Source organism: Petromyzon marinus, unplaced genomic scaffold (genome assembly GCF_048934315.1).
Source record: "Petromyzon marinus isolate PM22_M1 ecotype Great Lakes invasive population unplaced genomic scaffold, UKy_Petmar_22M1.pri1.0 PM_Scaffold_480, whole genome shotgun sequence".
Lineage (NCBI taxonomy): Eukaryota > Metazoa > Chordata > Hyperoartia > Petromyzontiformes > Petromyzontidae > Petromyzon > Petromyzon marinus.
In genome coordinates, this window is record NW_027423480.1 from 25,332 (window position 1) to 45,814 (window position 20,483).

Here is a 20,483-nt window from a genome sequence, read left to right on the forward strand (position 1 = left end):
GTAGAGAAGGGAGGGAATGACCGTGGCCGAGAAGACCTGAAGCTTAATGCGGAGCGACAGACCAGGTAGCTTCCACACAGAGTTACGCAACCGATGAAAAGATATTGGAGTGTCCGATGGTACAAATACCCAGGCAGGTGCTTAGTTTTGGTGGGGCTGATGGTAAGGCCCCATCTCTTAGTGGCACGCTCCAGTCTCAGCAGCAGCATCTCCAACTCCTCCTCTGAATGAGCAGCTATTACCAAATCATCGGCATACATAACGTGCTTGAGCAATAGGGAGCCATCCCTTGACCGCACCGAGGCATCGATCAGCCTCCCATTATATCTGTACCATATGGAGATTCCCCCGGTACAGCTATTGAAGGCTTCACGAACTACTGTGGTCAAAATATGTTAAATAATGTGGGAGCCAGAGGACATCCCTGTCGCACCCCAAGGTATACAGGGAATGGCTCTGACTCCCAGCCACGTAGTTTTACCCGGGCCTGCTCACCATCATGAAGGTCCTTAATGATCGTGAGCAGAACAACCCAGAGCCCAGGCCTACTGATGGTATCATAGGCCTTGACCAGGTCAACAAAGCAGAGATGTAGGTCTTGCTGGAATTCCCTACACCTCTGCTGTAGCAGACGGACAAATAATATGGCATCTGTGCAGGACCGCCCTTTCCTGAAACCGCATTGGGGCTCCGCAAGCCTCTCCTCAGCGTGCCTGGCGAGGCGATGCTGAATAATCCTTGCCCGGACCTTTCCCGGCACACTGAGGAGTGAGATGCCCCTGTAGTTGTTACAGTCTGTGCGGTCCCCCTTCTTAAAGAGGGGGACCACCAGGGCATCCTTCCAATCCTGCGGAACCCGTCCAGTAGTCCAGACTGTTGTTATGATGTCATATAGGGCAGTCTGTGCACAAACGCCACCCTCCCTCAGCATTTCGCTTGGGAGATCATCTCTGCCCACTGCCTTTCCTGGTCTCAAGACTCCGGATCGCCTTCAATACTTCCTCAGCAGATGGCACCTCAGCCAGCCACTCACAGGGGGTGACTTCTTCCAATATTTGAGGCACCGCAGCCTCAGCAGGGTCATCCTCACTTTGTGCCACGATGTTTTCCATGTGGAGGGATTTTCCCTCCCCCAGGACCTCACAGAAATGCTCAGCAGATCTCCAAACCTGTTACTGGGGGTCGGAGATTGGATCACCGTTTTTTCCCCTAATGATGGTAATAGTTGTGGCGCTGCAGGTTACTTTTTTGATGGAGTTAAATAGAGATTTGTGATCGCGGGCCACTGAGGCAGACTCCATCTCCTCAGCAACCCGCGACCACCACCCATCCTTGCAGCGCCTCACTGCATTCCGAACCTCTGAGCGAAGGCTGCGGTAAGTCTCCTCATTCTCTGACGTGGGATTCTGTAGCCGATGACAGTGGGCCTGTCGCTTTTTCTCAACTATCCTGAACACCTCCTCTGTCAGCCAGGGTCTCTGGGGAGGTCTGTAACGTTTACTCAAAGCAGCCATTGCAGCTGTATGAGCCACAGTCCTAAACCTCGCCCATTTACCCTCGACATCAGGAGTGGGGGACGATGCCAACTCCAGCCACAAGCGATGATGAAATTCTCGCTTGCAACTTTCATCAGCTAGCTGAGACTCAGGCCACCTTAGGTTGGAATGGGGTCCTGGGTGTACACCCACCACCGGAGTGGAAGAATGGCAGGCGCATCTTACAGATGACTAGTCGATGGTCAGAGGGCAGATCAGCTCCACGGTAGGTCCTGGTGTCAAGGACATGGGCTCGCATCCGCTGATCCGTCACTATGTAGTCCAGCAGATGTTCTTGCTTGGACCCGGCATAAGTAACCACGACCACCATTCCTCGCCTCCGGTTGATGGGAAGGCGAGCCCAAAGTAGCCTGGGGCTTACAGCTTCCCACACCTCACCGCCACGCTCCCACGCCCCCTTCATTCTTTTGTTCAGAAGAAGAGCCACACCCTGTTGTTTGGCAGTCTGCTGCCCCGAGTAGAGGACTGTCCACCCCTCATGGTGGCAGGAGCCAGAGCCGGTCCACCGGACCTCCTGAATGCCACAGAGATCCAGGCGGTACCGGTCCAGCTCCCGACAGAGGAGTGGCAGCCTCTCCTCCGCAGTGAGCGTTCGAACATTCCACGTGGCCACCCGTAGTGGCTTTTCGTTGTTTATGGAGGAGCCCCGAGGGTAGAGATTCAATCTCCTGGCTCCGCCAATTGGGGTTTGGCCAGGAGACGTCATAGACGCCTGTCCCCCCGGGACATCCGGCACAAACTTATTAGTTAGATATTTAAGTCGTGGTTTAGTGGTAATTTATTGAAGGTGGAGGGGGTTACCAGCCCCTCGCACCTTCAGGTACACACACAGATACACACGAAGATACGTACACCACAGGTACACAAACACTACAAAAGCTACCGCCTGGATCTCTGCGGTATTCAGGAGGTCCAGTGGACTGGTTGTGTGTATGCAAAGATGGGCTATGTGAGTGGGTGGGTTGGTTGGCAAGTGAGTGAGTGAGCAAATGAGTGGGTGAGTGGGTAAGTGAGCGAGTGGGCGGCTGAGTGGGTGGGTGAGTGATCGAGTGGGTGGGTGAGTGGGTGGGTGAGTGATTGAGTGAGTGGGTGGGTGAGTGAGCGAGTGAGTGAGTGGGTGAGTGGTGAGTGAGTGGGTGAGTGAGTGAGTGAGTGAGTGGTGAGTGAGTGGGTGGGTGAGCGGGTGGGCGAGTGAGCGGGTGAGTGGGTGAGCGGCTGAGTGGGTGAGCGAGTGGGTGGGTGAGCGGGTGGGTGAGCGGGTGGGTGAGTGGGTGAGTGAGTGGTGAGTGGGTGGGTGAGCGGGTGGGCGAGTGAGTGGGTGAGTGAGTGGCTGAGTGGGTGAGCGAGTGGGTGAGTGAGCGAGTGGGCTAGAGAAGAGATTGAGTTGATGGGTGACTGTGCAGGTGACGTGCACCTAGCCTGGCACAACAACAGAGTCAGAGGCATCAGATAGACCTTTATTGAATACGATAATCTGTGTGTGCCTGTGTGTCACTGTGTCTATGTGTGTGTGTCTGTGTGTGCGTCTGTGTGTGTGTCACTGTGTGCCACTGTGTGTCTGTGTGTGTGTCTGTGTGTGTGTCTGTGTGTGTGTCTGTGTGTGTGTCACTGTGTGTCTGTGTGTGTGTGTCTGTGTGTGTCTGTGTGTGTGTCTGTGTGTGCATCTGTGTGTCTGTGTGTGTGTCTGTGTGTGTGTCACTGTGTGTCTGTGTGTGTGTGTCACTGTGTGTCTGTGTGTGTGTCTGTGTGTGTCTATGTGTGTGTGTGTGTCTGTGTGTGCGTCTGTGTGTGTGTCACTGTGTGCCACTGTGTGTCTGTGTGTGTGTCTGTGTGTGTGTCTGTGTGTGTGTCTGTGTGTGTGTCACTGTGTGTCTGTGTGTGTGTGTCTGTCTGTGTGTGTGTCTGTGTGTGCATCTGTGTGTCTGTGTGTGTGTCTGTGTGTGTGTCACTGTGTGTCTGTGTGTGTGTGTCACTGTGTGTCTGTGTGTGCATCTGTGTGTGTGTCACTGTGTGTCTGTGTGTGTGTGTCTGTGTGTGTCTGTGTGTGTGTCTGTGTGTGCGTCTGTGTGTCTGTGTCACTGTGTGTCTGTGTGTGTGTGTCACTGTGTGTCTGTGTGTGTGTGTCACTGTGTGTCTGTGTGTCTGTGTGTGTGTGTCTGTGTGTGTGTCTGTGTGTGCGTCTGTCTGTCTGTGTGTGTGTCTGTGTGTGTGTCACTGTGTGTATATGTGTGTGTCTGTGTGTGTGTCTGTGTGTGTGTCTGTGTGTGTCTGTGTGTGTGTCTGTGTGTGTCTTTGTGTGTGTCTGTGTGTGTGTCTGTGTGTCTGTGTGTGTGTGTGCGTCTGTGTGTCTTTGTGTGTGTCACTGTGTGTATGTGTGTGTGTCTGTGTCACTGTGTGTGTGTGTGTCTGTGTGTGTCTATGTGTGTGTGTCTATGTGTGTCTATGTGTCTGTGTGTGTGTCTGTGTGTGTGTCTGTGTCTGTGTGTGTGTCTGTGTGTGTCTATGTGTGTGTGTCTGTGTGTGTCTATGTGTGTCTATGTGTGTGTGTGTCTGTGTGTGTCTGTGTGTGTCTGTCTGTGTGTCTGTGTCACTGTGTGTATGTGTGTGTGTCTGTGTGTGTCTGTGTCTCTGTGTATCTGTGTGTGTCTGTGTCTATGTGTGTGTGTGTCTATGTGTGTGTGTGTGTCTATGTGTGTGTGTGTCTGTGTGTGTCACTGTGTGTCTGTGTGTGTCTATGTGTGTGTATGTGTGTGTGTCTGTGTCTGTGTGTATGTGTGTGTGTCTGTGTCTGTGTGTGTGTGTCTGTGTGTGTGTCTGTGTGTGTCTATGTGTGTGTGTCTGTGTGTGTGTCTATGTGTGTGTGTCTGTGTGTGTGTGTCTGTGTGTGTGTGTCTATGTGTGTGTGTCTGTGTGTGTGTGTCTGTGTGTGTGTGTCTGTGTGTGTGTCTGTGTGTCTGTGTGTGTGTCTGTGTCTATGTGTGTGTGTCTATGTGTATGTCTGTGTGTGTCTGTGTGTGTGTCTATGTGTGTGTGTCTATGTGTGTCTGTGTGTCTGTGTCTATGTGTGTGTGTCTATGTGTGTGTGTCTGTGTGTGTCTGTGTCACTGTGTGTCACTGTGTGTCTGTGTGTGTGTGTCTGTGTGTGTCTATGTGTGTCTGTGTGTGTGTGTCTGTGTCTATGTGTGTGTGTCTATGTGTGTGTCTATGTGAGTGAGTGTCTATGTGTGTGTCTATGTGTGTCTGTGTGTGTCTGTGTCTATGTGTCTATGTGTGTGTCTGTGTGTCTATGTGTGTGCGAGTGAATTCTGCATCAGAGGTGGAACTTTCTGCGACTGGAATCCATTTCGTGTCTCTGTAGAGAGAGGGAGACACAGGTCTTAACGTTAGAGAGACGTTGGGGCTTCAACGTTGGGGTCTTAACGTTAGAGAGACGTTGGGGCTTCAACGTTGGGGTCTCAACGTTAGAGAGACGTTGGGGCCTCAACGTTGGGGTCCCAACGTTAGAGAGACGTTGGGGCTTCAACGTTGGGGTCTCAACGTTAGAGAGACGTTGGGTCTCAACGTTGGGGTCTCAACGTTGGGGTCTCAACGTTAGACAGACGTTGGGGCTTCAACGTTGGGGTCTCAACGTTAGAGAGACGTTGGGGCTTCAACGTTGGGGTCTCAACGTTAGAGAGACGTTGGGGCTTCAACGTTGGGGTCTCAACGTTAGAGAGACGTTGGGGCTTCAACGTTGGGGCTTCAACGTTAGAGAGACGTTGGGGCTTCAACGTTGGGGTCTCAACGTTAGAGAGACGTTGGGGCTTCAACGTTGGGGCTTCAACGTTAGAGAGACGTTGGGGCTTCAACGTTGGGGTCTTAACGTTAGAGAGACGTTGGGGCTTCAACGTTGGGGTCTCAACGTTAGAGAGACGTTGGGGCTTCAACGTTGGGGGTCTTAACGTTAGAGAGACGTTGGGGCTTCAACGTTGGGGTCTCAACGTTAGAGAGACGTTGGGGCTTCAACGTTGGGGGTCTTAACGTTAGAGAGACGTTGGGGCTTCAACGTTGGGGTCTCAACGTTAGAGAGACGTTGGGGCTTCAACGTTGGGGCTTCAACGTTAGAGAGACGTTGGGGCTTCAACGTTGGGGTCTCAACGTTAGAGAGACGTTGGGGCTTCAACGTTGGGGTCTTAACGTTAGAGAGACGTTGGGGCTTCAACGTTGGGGTCTTAACGTTAGAGAGACGTTGGGGCTTCAACGTTGGGGTCTCAACGTTAGACAGACGTTGGGGCCTGAACGTTGGGGTCTCAACGTTAGAGAGACGTTGGGGCTTCAACGTTAGAGAGACGTTGGGGCTTCAACGTTGGGGTCTCAACGTTAGAGAGACGTTGGGGCTTCAACGTTGGGGCTTCAACGTTGTGGTCTCAACGTTAGAGAGACGTTGGGGTCTCAACGTTAGAGAGACGTTGGGGCCTCAACGTTGGGGCTTCAACGTTAGAGAGACGTTGGGGCTACAACGTTGGGGTCTCAACGTTAGAGAGACGTTGGGGCTTCAACGTTGGGGTCTCAACGTTAGAGAGACGTTGGGGCTAACGTTGGGGCTTCAACGTTAGAGAAACGTTGGGGCTTCAACGTTGGGGTCTCAACGTTAGAGAGACGTTGGGGCTTCAACGTTGGGGTCTCAACGTTAGAGAGACGTTGGGGTCTTAACGTTAGAGAGACGTTGGGGCTTCAACGTTGGGGTCTCAACGTTAGAGAGACGTTGGGGTCTTAACGTTAGAGAGACGTTGGGGCTTCAACGTTGGGGTCTTAACGTTAGAGAGACGTTGGGGCTTCAACGTTGGGGTCTCAACGTTAGAGAGACGTTGGGGCTTCAACGTTGGGGTCTCAACGCTAGAGAGACGTTGGGGCTCAACGTTGGGGTCTCAACGTTAGAGAGACGTTGGGGCTTCAACGTTGGGGCTTCAACGTTAGAGAGACGTTGGGGCTTCAACGTTGGGGTCTCAACGTTAGAGAGACGTTGGGGCTTCAACGTTGGGGTCTTAACGTTAGAGAGACGTTGGGGCTTCAACGTTGGGGTCTCAACGTTAGACAGACGTTGGGGCTTCAACGTTGGGGTCTCAACGTTAGAGAGACGTTGGGGCTTCAACGTTGGGGGCCTTCAACGTCAGAGAGACGTTGGGGCCTGAACGTTGGGGTCTCAACGTTAGAGAGACGTTGGGGCTTCAACGTTGGGGTCTCAACGTTAGACTGACGTTGGGGTCTCAACGTTGGGGGCTCAACGTTAGAGAGACGTTGGGGCTTCAACGTTGGGGCTCAACGTTGGAGAGACGTTGGGGTCTCAACGTTGGGTCTCAACGTTAGAGAGACGTTGGGGCTTCAACGTTGGGGTCTCAACGTGAGACAGACGTTGGGGCTTCAACGTTGGGGTCTCAACGTTAGAGAGACGTTGGGGCTAACGTTGGGGCCTCAACGTTGGGGCTCAACGTTAGAGAGACGTTGGGGCTTCAACGTTGGGGTCTCAACCTTAGAGAGACGTTGGGGCTTCAACGTTGGGGTCTCAACGTTAGAGAGACGTTGGGGCTAACGTTGGGGCTTCAACGTTGGGGTCCCAACGTTAGAGAGACGTTGGGGCTTCAACGTTGGGGTCTCAACGTTAGAGAGACGTTGGGGTCTCAACGTTGGGGTCTCAACCTTAGAGAGACGTTGGGGCTTCAACGTTAGAGATACGTTGGGGTCTCAACGTTGGGGCTTCAACGTTAGAGAGACATTGGGGCTTCAACGTTGGGGTCTCAACGTTAGACAGACGTTGGGGCTTCAACATTGGGGTCTCAACGTTAGAGAGACGTTGGGGCTTCAACGTTGGGGTCTCAACGTTGGGGTCTACAACGTTGGGGTCTCAACGTTAGAGAGACGTTTGGGGGGGTCTCAACGTTAGAGAGACGTTTGGGGGGGTCTCAACGTTAGAGAGACGTTGGGCCTTCAACGTTAGAGAGACGTTGGGGCTTCAACCTTAGAGAGACGTTGGGGTCTCAACGTTAGAGAGACGTTGGGGCTCAACGTTGGGGTCTCAACGTTAGAGAGACGTTGGGGCTTCAACCTTAGAGAGACGTTGGGGCTTCAACGTTGGGGTCTCAACGTTAGAGAGACGTTGGGGCTTCAACGTTAGAGAGACGTTGGGGCTTCAACGTTGGGGTCTCAACGTTAGAGAGACGTTGGGGCTTCAACCTTAGATAGACGTTGGGGTCTACAACGTTAGAGAGACGTTGGGGCATCAACGTTGGAGAGACGTTGGGGCCTGAACGTTGGGGTCTCAACGTTAGAGAGACGTTGGGGCTTCAACGTTGGGGTCTACAACGTTGGGGTCTCAACGTTAGAGAGACGTTGGGGTCTCAACGTTAGAGAGACGTTGGGGCTCAACGTTAGACGTTGGGGTCTACAACGTTGGGGTCTCAACGTTGGGGTCTCAACGTTAGAGAGACGTTGGGGCTTCAACGTTGGGGTCTCAACGTTAGAGAGACGTTGGGGCTTCAACGTTGGGGCTTCAACGTTAGAGAGACGTTGGGGCTTCAACGTTGGGGTCTTAACGTTAGAGAGACGTTGGGGCTTCAACGTTGGGGTCTCAACGTTAGAGAGACGTTGGGGCTTCAACGTTGGGGTCTCAACGCTAGAGAGACGTTGGGGCTCAACGTTGGGGTCTCAACGTTAGAGAGACGTTGGGGCTTCAACGTTGGGGCTTCAACGTTAGAGAGACGTTGGGGCTTCAACGTTGGGGTCTCAACGTTAGAGAGACGTTGGGGCTTCAACGTTGGGGTCTTAACGTTAGAGAGACGTTGGGGCTTCAACGTTGGGGTCTCAACGTTAGACAGACGTTGGGGCTTCAACGTTGGGGTCTCAACGTTAGAGAGACGTTGGGGCTTCAACGTTGGGGGCCTTCAACGTCAGAGAGACGTTGGGGCCTGAACGTTGGGGTCTCAACGTTAGAGAGACGTTGGGGCTTCAACGTTGGGGTCTCAACGTTAGACTGACGTTGGGGTCTCAACGTTGGGGGCTCAACGTTAGAGAGACGTTGGGGCTTCAACGTTGGGGCTCAACGTTGGAGAGACGTTGGGGTCTCAACGTTGGGTCTCAACGTTAGAGAGACGTTGGGGCTTCAACGTTGGGGTCTCAACGTGAGACAGACGTTGGGGCTTCAACGTTGGGGTCTCAACGTTAGAGAGACGTTGGGGCTAACGTTGGGGCCTCAACGTTGGGGCTCAACGTTAGAGAGACGTTGGGGCTTCAACGTTGGGGTCTCAACCTTAGAGAGACGTTGGGGCTTCAACGTTGGGGTCTCAACGTTAGAGAGACGTTGGGGCTAACGTTGGGGCTTCAACGTTGGGGTCCCAACGTTAGAGAGACGTTGGGGCTTCAACGTTGGGGTCTCAACGTTAGAGAGACGTTGGGGTCTCAACGTTGGGGTCTCAACCTTAGAGAGACGTTGGGGCTTCAACGTTAGAGATACGTTGGGGTCTCAACGTTGGGGCTTCAACGTTAGAGAGACATTGGGGCTTCAACGTTGGGGTCTCAACGTTAGACAGACGTTGGGGCTTCAACATTGGGGTCTCAACGTTAGAGAGACGTTGGGGCTTCAACGTTGGGGTCTCAACGTTGGGGTCTACAACGTTGGGGTCTCAACGTTAGAGAGACGTTTGGGGGGGTCTCAACGTTAGAGAGACGTTTGGGGGGGTCTCAACGTTAGAGAGACGTTGGGCCTTCAACGTTAGAGAGACGTTGGGGCTTCAACCTTAGAGAGACGTTGGGGTCTCAACGTTAGAGAGACGTTGGGGCTCAACGTTGGGGTCTCAACGTTAGAGAGACGTTGGGGCTTCAACCTTAGAGAGACGTTGGGGCTTCAACGTTGGGGTCTCAACGTTAGAGAGACGTTGGGGCTTCAACGTTAGAGAGACGTTGGGGCTTCAACGTTGGGGTCTCAACGTTAGAGAGACGTTGGGGCTTCAACCTTAGATAGACGTTGGGGTCTACAACGTTAGAGAGACGTTGGGGCATCAACGTTGGAGAGACGTTGGGGCCTGAACGTTGGGGTCTCAACGTTAGAGAGACGTTGGGGCTTCAACGTTGGGGTCTACAACGTTGGGGTCTCAACGTTAGAGAGACGTTGGGGTCTCAACGTTAGAGAGACGTTGGGGCTCAACGTTAGACGTTGGGGTCTACAACGTTGGGGTCTCAACGTTGGGGTCTCAACGTTAGAGAGACGTTGGGGCTTCAACGTTGGGGTCTCAACGTTAGAGAGACGTTGGGGCTCCAACCTTAGAGAGACGTTGGGGTCTCAACGTTAGAGAGACGTTGGGGCTCAACGTTGGGGTCTCAACGTTAGAGAGACGTTGGGGTCTACAACGTTGAGGTCTCAACGTTAGAGAGACGTTGGGGTCTCAACGTTAGAGAGACGTTGGGGTCTCAACGTTAGAGAGACGTTGGGGCATCAACGTTAGAGAGACGTTGGGGCTTCAACGTTAGAGAGACGTTGGGGCTACAACGTTGGGGTCTCAACGTTGGGGTCTCAACGTTAGAGAGACGTTGGGGTCTCAACGTTGGGGCTTCAACGTTGGGGTCTCAACGTTAGAGAGACGTTGGGGCTTCAACGTTGGGGTCTCAACGTTAGAGAGACGTTGGGGCTTCAACGTTGGGGCTTCAACGTTGGGGCTTCAACGTTGGGGTCTCAACCTTAGAGAGACGTTGGAGCCTGAACGTTGGGGCTTCAACGTTGGGGTCTACAACGTTGGGGCTTCAACGTTGGGGTCTCAACGTTAGAGAGACGTTGGGGCATCAACGTTAGAGAGACGTTGGGGCTTCAACGTTAGAGAGACGTTGGGGCTACAACGTTGGGGTCTCAACGTTGGGGTCTCAACGTTAGAGAGACGTTGGGGTCTCAACGTTGGGGCTTCAACGTTGGGGTCTCAACGTTAGAGAGACGTTGGGGCTTCAACGTTGGGGTCTCAACGTTAGAGAGACGTTGGGGCTTCAACGTTAGAGAGACGTTGGGGTCTCAACGTTGGGGTCTCAACCTTAGAGAGACGTTGGAGCCTGAACGTTGGGGCTTCAACGTTGGGGTCTCAACGTTAGAGAGACGTTGGGGTCTCAACGTTGGGGTCTCAACGTTAGAGAGACGTTGGGGTCTCAACGTTGGGGCTTCAACGTTGGGGTCTCAACGTTAGAGAGACGTTGGGGCTTCAACGTTGGGGTCTCAACGTTAGAGAGACGTTGGGGTCTCAACGTTGGGGTCTCAACCTTAGAGAGACGTTGGAGCCTGAACGTTGGGGCTTCAACGTTAGAGAGACGTTGGGGCTTCAACGTTGGGGTCTACAACGTTGGGGCTTCAACGTTAGAGAGACGTTGGGGCTCCAACGTTAGAGAGACGTTGGGGTTCAACGTTAGACGTTGGGGTCTACAACGTTGGGGTCTCAACGTTAGAGAGACGTTGGGGCCTCAACGTTGGGGTCTCAACGTTAGAGAGACGTTGGGGCTTCAACGTTGGGGTCTCAACGTTAGAGAGACGTTGGGGCTTCAACGTTGGGGTCTCAACGTTAGAGAGACGTTGGGGCTAACGTTGGGGCTCAACGTTGGGGTCTCAACGTTAGAGAGACGTTGGGGTCTCAACGTTAGAGAGACGTTGGGGCTTCAACGTTAGAGAGACGTTGGGGCTCAACGTTGGGGTCTCAACGTTAGAGAGACGTTGGGGCTTCAACGTTAGAGAGACGTTGGGGCCTGAACGTTAGAGAGACGTTGGGGCTCCAACCTTAGAGAGACGTTGGGGCCTGAACGTTGGGGTCTCAACGTTAGAGAGACGTTGGGGCTCCAACCTTAGAGAGACGTTGGGGCCTGAACGTTGGGGTCTCAACGTTAGAGAGACGTTGGGGCTTCAACGTTAGAGAGACGTTGGGGCTTCAACGTTGGGGTCTCAACGTTAGAGAGACGTTGGGGCTTCAACGTTAGAGAGACGTTGGGGCTCCAACCTTAGAGAGACGTTGGGGCCTGAACGTTGGGGTCTCAACGTTAGAGAGACGTCGGGGCTTCAACGTTAGAGAGACGTTGGCGCTTCAACGTTGGGGTCTCAACGTTAGAGAGACGTTGGGGCTTCAACGTTAGAGAGACGTTGGGGCCTGAACGTTGGGGTCTCAACGTTAGAGAGACGTTGGGGCTTCAACGTTGGGGTCTACAACGTTGGGGTCTCAACGTTGGAGAGACGTTGGGGTCTACAACGTTGGGGTCTACAACGTTGGGGTCTCAACGTTAGAGAGATGTTGGGGCTTCAACGTTAGAGAGACGTTGGGGCTTCAACGTTAGAGAGACGTTGGGGTCTCAACGTTGGGGCTTCAACGTTGGGGTCTCAACGTTAGAGAGACGTTGGGGCTTCAACGTTAGAGAGACGTTGGGGCTACAACGTTGGGGTTTCAACGTTGGGGTCTCAACGTTAGAGAGACGTTGGGGTCTCAACGTTGGGGCTTCAACGTTGGGGTCTCAACGTTAGAGAGACGTTGGGGCTTCAACGTTAGAGAGACGTTGGGGTCTCAACGTTGGGGTCTCAACCTTAGAGAGACGTTGGGGTCTCAACGTTGGGGCTTCAACGTTGGGGTCTCAACGTTAGAGAGACGTTGGGGTCTCAACGTTGGGGTCTCAACGTTAGAGAGACGTTGGGGTCTCAACGTTGGGGCTTCAACGTTGGGGTCTCAACGTTAGAGAGACGTTGGGGCTTCAACGTTGGGGTCTCAACGTTAGAGAGACGTTGGGGTCTCAACGTTGGGGTCTCAACCTTAGAGAGACGTTGGAGCCTGAACGTTGGGGCTTCAACGTTAGAGAGACGTTGGGGCTTCAACGTTGGGGTCTACAACGTTGGGGCTTCAACGTTAGAGAGACGTTGGGGCTCCAACGTTAGAGAGACGTTGGGGTTCAACGTTAGACGTTGGGGTCTACAACGTTGGGGTCTCAACGTTGGGGTCTCAACGTTAGAGAGACGTTGGGGTCTCAACGTTAGAGAGACGTTGGGGCTTCAACGTTGGGGTCTCAACGTTAGAGAGACGTTGGGGCTTCAACGTTGGGGTCTCAACGTTAGAGAGACGTTGGGGCTTCAACGTTGGGGTCTCAACGTTAGAGAGACGTTGGGGCATCAACGTTAGAGAGACGTTGGGGTCTACAACGTTGGGGTCTCAACGTTAGAGAGACGTTGGGGCTTCAACGTTGGGGCTTCAACGTTGGGGTCTACAACGTTGGGGTCTACAACGTTGGAGAGACGTTGGGGCTGGCCGTGCGGGCCCGCTCTGACCTTGTGGACCCACTCGAAGTCCCCGAACTTTGAGTCGAAGGATCCCTTCTGAAGAGAGCGAAGCTTCAGCGTCAATCGTGGGCCCAGCTCCTTGAGGCCCACACGTCTCTCATTACGGAAGATGTAGCTGCGGAGTGGGTGGGTGGTGGGTGGGTGGGTGGGGGGTTAGTGGGGGGGTGGGTGGGGGGGTGGGTGGGGGGGTGGGTGGGTAGGGGGGTGGGTGGGTAGGGGGGTGGGTGGGTGAGTGAGTGTCTGAGTGAGTGAGTGTCTGAGTGAGTGGGTGGGTGAGTGAGTGAGTGATTGAGTGACTGAGTGAGTGAGTGTCTGAGTGAGTGGGTGGGTGAGTGAGTGACTGAGTGACTGAGTGAGTGAGTGGGTGGGTGAGTGAGTGAGTGAGTGGGTGGGTGACTGAGTGTCTGAGTGAGTGAGTGACTGAGTGAGTGACTGAGTGACTGAGTAAGTGACTGACTGAGTGACTGACTGAGTGAGTGAGTGACTGAGTGAGTGAGTGTCTGAGTGAGTGGGTGGGTGAGTGAGTGAGTGAGTGACTGAGTGAGTGAGTGTCTGAGTGAGTGGGTGGGTGAGTGAGTGAGTGACTGAGTGAGTGACTGAGTGACTGAGTGAGTGAGTGGGTGAGTGAGTGAGTCTGAGTGAGTGACTGAGTGAGTGGCTGAGTGACTGAGTGAGTGAGTGTGTGAGTGACTGAGTGAGTGGCTGAGTGACTGAGTGAGTGGGTGACTGAGTGACTGAGTGACTGACTGAGTGACTGAGTGTCTGAGTGAGTGAGTGAGTGACTGAGTGTCTGAGTGAGTGAGTGAGTGAGTGAGTGACTGAGTGACTGACTGAGTGACTGAGTGTCTGAGTGACTGAGTGAGTGACTGAGTGTCTGAGTGAGTGAGTGACTGAGTGAGTGACTGAGTGACTGAGTGAGTGACTGAGTGACTGAGTGAGTGACTGAGTGAGTGTCTGTGTGAGTGAGTGACTGACTGAGTGAGTGAGTGTCTGAGTGAGTGTCTGAGTGAGTGAGTGACTGAGTGAGTGACTGAGTGACTGAGTAAGTGAGTGAGTGAGTGACTGAGTGAGTGACTGACTGAGTGACTGAGTGTCTGAGTGAGTGTGTGAGTGACTGAGTGGGTGGGTGAGTGAGTGAGTCTGAGTGAGTGACTGAGTGAGTGGCTGAGTGACTGAGTGAGTGACTGAGTGAGTGGCTGAGTGACTGAGTGACTGAGTGAGTGACTGAGTGAGTGACTGAGTGACTGATTGAGTGACTGAGTGAGTGACTGAGTGAGTGTCTGAGTGAGTGTCTGAGTGAGTGTCTGAGTGAGTGTCTGTGTGAGTGAGTAACTGAGTGACTGAGTGTCTGAGTGAGTGTGAGTGTCTGAGTGAGTGACTGAGTGAGTGTCTGAGTCATCACCGGTGGTGTCTGAAGAAGATGAAGTCCCGCTGGTTGTGGAACGTGAGAACTCTTCGTGCCGAGAAGCTGGGTCAGTGAGTGTCTGAGTGAGTGTCTGAGTGTCTGACTGAGTGATTGTCTGAGTGACTGTCTGAGTGACTGTCTGAGTGACTGAGTGGGTGAATGAGTGTCTGAGTGAGTGTCTGAGTGACTGACTGAGTGAATGACTGAGTGTCTGAGTGACTGAGTGAGTGTCTGAGTGAGTGACTGAGTGACTGAGTGTCTGAGTGTCTGAGTGAGTGTATGAGTTAGTGACTGAGTGAGTGACTGAGTGTCTGTGTGAGTGAGTGAGTGACTGAGTGAGTGAGTGTCTGAGTGTCTGAGTGAGTGTATGAGTGAGTGTCTGAGTGTCTGAGTGAGTGACTGAGTGACTGACTGACTGACTGAGTGACTGACTGACTGACCGGTGGTGTCTGAAGAAGATGAAGTCCCGCTGGTTGTGGAACGTGAGAACTCTTCGTGCCGAGAAGCTGGGTCAGTGAGTGTCTGAGTGAGTGTCTGAGTGAGTGTCTGAGTGAGTGTCTGACTGACTGAGTGTCTGTGTGAGTGAGTGACTGACTGAGTGAGTGTCTGCGTGTGTGAGTGAGTGTCTGAGTGACTGAGTGTCTGAGTGAGTGTCTGAGTGAGTGTCTGAGTGTCTGAGTGAGTGACTGAGTGTCTGTGTGAGTGACTGTGTGACTGAGTGAGTGACTGACTGAGTGTCTGAGTGAGTGTCTGAGTGAGTGTCTGAGTGAGTGACTGAGTGTCTGAGTGAGTGTCTGAGTGAGTGAGTGAGTGTCTGAGTGTCTGAGTGAGTGTCTGAGTGAGTGTCTGAGTGAGTGTCTGAGTGAGTGTCTGAGTGAGTGAGTGTCTGAGTGAGTGTCTGAGTGAGTGAGTGTCTGAGTGAGTGTCTGAGTGAGTGTCTGAGTGAGTGTCTGAGTGTCTGAGTGAGTGAGTGTCTGAGTGAGTGTCTGAGTGAGTGTCTGAGTGAGTGTCTGACTGACTGAGTGAGTGTCTGAGTGTCTGAGTGAGTGTCTGAGTGAGTGTCTGAGTGACTGACTGAGTGTCTGAGTGAGTGGCTGAGTGAGTGAGTGACTGACTGACTGAGTGACTGAGTGAGTGTCTGTGTGAGTGACTGAGTGTCTGAGTGAGTGACTGAGTGAGTGACTGAGTGAGTGTCTGTGTGAGTGACTGACTGACTGAGTGACTGACTGACTGACTGAGTGACTGACTGACTGAGTGACTGACTGACTGACTGAGTGACTGACTGACTGAGTGAGTGTCTGTGTGAGTGTCTGTGTGAGTGTCTGACTGACTGACTGACTGAGTGACTGACTGACTGAGTGTCTGTGTGAGTGTCTGTGTGAGTGTCTGACTGACTGACTGAGTGACTGACTGACTGACTGAGTGTCTGAGTGTCTGAGTGTCTGACTGACTGACTGAGTGCCTGTCTGAGTCATCACCGGTGGTGTCTGAAGAAGATGAAGTCCCGCTGGTTGTGGAACGTGAGAACTCTTCGTGCCGAGAAGCTGGGTCAGTGAGTGTCTGACTGAGTGTCTGAGTGAGTGTCTGAGTGAGTGAGTGTCTGAGTGAGTGAGTGTCTGAGTGTCTGAGTGAGTGTCTGAGTGAGTGTCTGAGTGAGTGTCTGAGTGTCTGAGTGAGTGTCTGAGTGAGTGAGTGTCTGAGTGAGTGAGTGTCTGAGTGTCTGAGTGAGTGTCTGAGTGAGTGAGTGTCTGAGTGAGTGTCTGAGTGTCTGAGTGAGTGTCTGAGTGAGTGAGTGTCTGACTGAGTGAGTGTCTGAGTGAGTGTCTGAGTGTCTGAGTGTCTGTGTGAGTGTCTGACTCACCGGTGGTGTCTGAAGAAGATGAAGTCCCGCTGGTTGTGGAACGTGAGAACTCTTCGTGCCGAGAAGCTGGGTCAGTGAGTGACTGAGTGAGTGTCTGAGTGAGTGTCTGAGTGAGTGTCTGAGTGAGTGACTGAGTGAGTGAGTGTCTGAGTGAGTGTCTGAGTGAGTGTCTGACTGAGTGACTGAGTGTCTGAGTGACTGAGTGAGTGAGTGACTGAGTGAGTGTCTGAGTGACTGAGTGAGTGTATGAATTAGTGTCTGAGTGAGTGTCTGAGTGAGTGACTGAGTGACTGAGTGAGTGACTGAGTGAGTGTCTGAGTGAGTGACTGAGTGAGTGTCTGAGTGAGTGACTGAGTGAGTGTCTGAGTGAGTGACTGAGTGTCTGAGTGAGTGTCTGAGTGAGTGTCTGTGTGAGTGTCTGAGTGAGTGTCTGAGTGAGTGTATGAGTGAGTGACTGAGTGTCTGAGTGAGTGTCTGAGTGAGTGTCTGTGTGAGTGTCTGAGTGTCTGAGTGAGTGACTGACTGAGTGAGTGTCTGACTGAGTGAGTGACTGACTGACTGAGTGTCTGAGTGAGTGTCTGAGTGAGTGTCTGAGTGAGTGAGTGTCTGAGTGAGTGTCTGAGTGAGTGTCTGAGTGACTGAGTGTCTGAGTGTCTGAGTGAGTGTTTGACTGAGTGGCTGAGTGAGTGTCTGAGTGAGTGTCTGAGTGAGTGTCTGACTGACTGACTGACTCACCGGTGGTGTCTGAAGAAGATGAAGTCCCGCTGGTTGTGGAACGTGAGAACTCTTCGTGCCGAGAAGCTGGGTCAGTGAGTGTCTGAGTGAGTGTCTGAGTGAGTGTCTGAGTGAGTGTCTGACTGAGTGAGTGACTGAGTGAGTGACTGACTGACTGAGTGAGTGTCTGAGTGAGTGTCTGAGTGTCTGAGTGAGTGTCTGAGTGAGTGTCTGAGTGAGTGTCTGAGTGACTGAGTGAGTGTCTGAGTGAGTGTCTGAGTGAGTGTCTGAGTGAGTGTCTGAGTGAGTGTCTGAGTGAGTGTCTGAGTGACTGAGTGAGTGTCTGAGTGAGTGACTGAGTGAGTGTCTGAGTGAGTGTCTGAGTGAGTGACTGAGTGAGTGTCTGAGTGAGTGACTGAGTGTCTGAGTGAGTGACTGAGTGAGTGTCTGAGTGAGTGTCTGAGTGAGTGACTGAGTGAGTGTCTGAGTGACTGAGTGAGTGTCTGAGTGAGTGACTGAGTGTCTGAGTGAGTGTCTGAGTGACTGACTGACTCACCGGTGGTGTCTGAAGAAGATGAAGTCCCGCTGGTTGTGGAACGTGAGAACTCTTCGTGCCGAGAAGCTGGGTCAGTGAGTGTCTGAGTGACTGAGTGAGTGTCTGAGTGAGTGTCTGAGTGAGTGTTTGACTGAGTGGCTGAGTGAGTGTCTGAGTGAGTGACTGACTGACTGTCTGACTGACTGACCGGTGGTGTCTGAAGAAGATGAAGTCCCGCTGGTTGTGGAACGTGAGAACTCTTCGTGCCGAGAAGCTGGGTCAGTGAGTGTCTGAGTGAGTGTCTGAGTGAGTGTCTGAGTGAGTGTCTGAGTGTCTGACTGACTGAGTGAGTGCCTGACTGACCGGTGGTGTCTGAAGAAGATGAAGTCCCGCTGGTTGTGGAACGTGAGAACTCTTCGTGCCGAGAAGCTGGGTCAGTGAGTGTCTGAGTGAGTGTCTGAGTGAGTGTCTGAGTGACTGAGTGAGTGTCTGAGTGAGTGTCTGAGTCATCACCGGTGGTGTCTGAAGAAGATGAAGTCCCGCTGGTTGTGGAACGTGAGAACTCTTCGTGCCGAGAAGCTGGGTCCGTGTGGGTGCAGAGCGGCGAGCTGACGAGCCACACGGAGGCCGATCCGTGTGGTGAAGTTGTTGAGGATCAACTCGGGATTGGCAAGCGATGACGGAGCTGTGTCCGGAGCCTTCGGTGGTAGGGGTGGGGAGAGACAGGGGTGGGTGGGTGGGTGGGGGGGGTGGGTGGGTGGGTGGGGGGGTGGGTGGGGGGGTGGGTGGGTGGGTGGGGGGGTGGGTGGGTGGGGGGGTGGGTGGGTGGGGGGGTGGGTGGGTGGGGTGGGGGGGTGGGTGGGGGGGTGGGGGGGTGGGTGGGTGGGTGAGTGGGTGAGTGAGTGGGTGAGTGAGTGAGTGTCTGGGTGAGTGGGTGGGTGAGTGAGTGGGTGAGTGAGTGGGTGAGTGGGTGAGTGAGTGAGTGGGTGGGTGAGTTGGTGAGTGAGTGGGTGAGTGAGTGGGTGGGTGAGTGAGTGGGTGGGTGAGTGAGTGGGTGAGTGAGTGGGTGAGTGGGTGAGTGAGTGAGTGGGTGGGTGAGTGGGTGAGTGAGTGGGTGAGTGAGTGAGTGAGTGGTCGAGTGGGTGAGTGAGTGGGTGAGTGAGTGGGTGAGTGGGTGAGTGGGTGAGTGAGTGAGTGGGTGAGTGAGTGGTGAGTGAGTGGGTGAGTGAGTGGGTGGGTGAGTGAGTGGGTGGGTGAGTGAGTGGGTGAGTGAGTGGGTGAGTGGGTGAGTGAGTGAGTGGGTGGGTGAGTGGGTGAGTGAGTGGGTGAGTGAGTGAGTGGGTGGTCGAGTGGGTGAGTGAGTGGGTGAGTGAGTGGGTGAGTGGGTGAGTGGGTGAGTGAGTGAGTGGGTGAGTGAGTGGTGAGTGAGTGGGTGAGTGAGTGAGTGTCTGAGTGAATGAGTGAGTGGGTGAGTGAGTGGGTGAGTGAGTGGGTGAGTGAGTGGGTGAGTGAGTGGGTGAGTGGGTGAGTGAGTGAGTGGGTGGGTGAGTGGGTGAGTGAGTGAGTGAGTGGTCGAGTGGGTGAGTGAGTGGGTGAGTGGTGGGTGAGTGAGTGAGTGAGTGGGTGGGTGAGTGAGTGAGTGGTGAGTGGGTGAGTGGGTGAGTGAGTGAGTGAGTGGTGGGTGAGTGAGTGAGTGAGTGGGTGAGTGAGTGAGTGAGTGGGTGAGTGGGTGAGTGAGTGAGTGGGTGAGTGGTGAGTGGGTGAGTGAGTGAGTGGGTGAGTGAGTGGTGAGTGAGTGAGTGGGTGAGTGATGCGTCAACTGGGCTGTACCTTCCGTCGCTTGCTACACAAGCGAACTCCGCTCATCTTGAAGTGAGCAGTTGGCCCGTGAGGGAGGTGTGAGATGATCATCCCGTCTGAGTGGACAGCGCTCAGGAGAATCCGCCCATCGTGAACCACCACCACCATCACCACCACCACCACCACCATCACCACCACCACCATCACCACCACCATCACCACCACCATCACCACCATCACCACCATCACTACCATCACCACCACCACCATCACCACCACCACCACCATCACCACCACCACCAACACCATCACCACCATCACCACCATCACCACCACCACCACCATCACCACCACCACCAACACCACCATCACCACTACCACTACCATCATCACCACCATCACCACCACCACCACCACCAACACCACTACCATCACCACCACCACCATCACCAACACCAACACCACCACCACCATCACCACCAACACCACCATCACCACCAACACCACCACCACCATCACCACCACCACCACCATCACCACCATCACCACCATCACCACCACCATCACCACCATCACCATCACCACCATCACCACCACCACCATCACCACCACCACCACCAACGCCGTAGCAGGAAACTCTCTAGAACTACTCTCTCTAGAACTACTCTCTCTAGAACTACTCTCTCTAGAACCACTCTCTCTAGAACTACTCTCTCTAGAACTACTCTCTCTAGAACTACTCTAGAACTACTCTCTCTAGAACTACTCTCTCTAGAACCACTCACTCTAGAACTACTCTCTCTAGAACCACTCTCTCTAGAACTACTCTCTCTAGAACTACTCTCTCTAGAACTACTCTCTCTAGAACTACTCTCTCTAGAACTACTCTCTCTAGAACCACTCTCTAGAACTACTCTCTCTAGAACCACTCTCTCTAGAACCACTCTCTCTAGAACTACTCTCTCTAGAACTACTCTCTCTAGAACTACTCTCTCTAGAACCACTCTCTAGAACTACTCTCTCTAGAACCACTCTCTAGAACTACTCTCTCTAGAACTACTCTCTCTAGAACTACTCTCTCTAGAACTACTCTCTCTAGAACTACTCTCTCTAGAACTACTCTCTCTAGAACTACTCTCTCTAGAACTACTCTCTAGAACCACTCTCTCTAGAACTACTCTAGAACCACTCTAGAACTACTCTCTCTAGAACCACTCTCTCTAGAACCACTCTCTCTAGAACCACTCTCTCTAGAACTACTCTCTCTAGAACTACTCTCTCTAGAACCACTCTCTCTA

The 20,483-nt window shown here is 53.2% G+C and overlaps 1 protein-coding gene across 1 annotated transcript; it reads right to left on the bottom strand.

Moving 5' to 3' along the window:
* Positions 1–2,992: 2,992 nt before the first annotated feature.
* On the bottom strand, positions 2,993–19,554 carry LOC116938197 (ribosome production factor 1-like). Its single transcript, XM_076064490.1, has 4 exons — positions 19,216–19,554; positions 17,899–18,083; positions 12,859–12,985; positions 2,993–4,908 (listed from the first exon to the last, which is right to left on the bottom strand). Exons 1-4 carry the CDS (start codon positions 19,552–19,554, stop codon positions 4,867–4,869), a joined length of 693 nt encoding a protein of 230 aa, XP_075920605.1. The 3' UTR covers positions 2,993–4,866.
* Between the last annotated feature and the right edge of the window lie 929 nt (positions 19,555–20,483).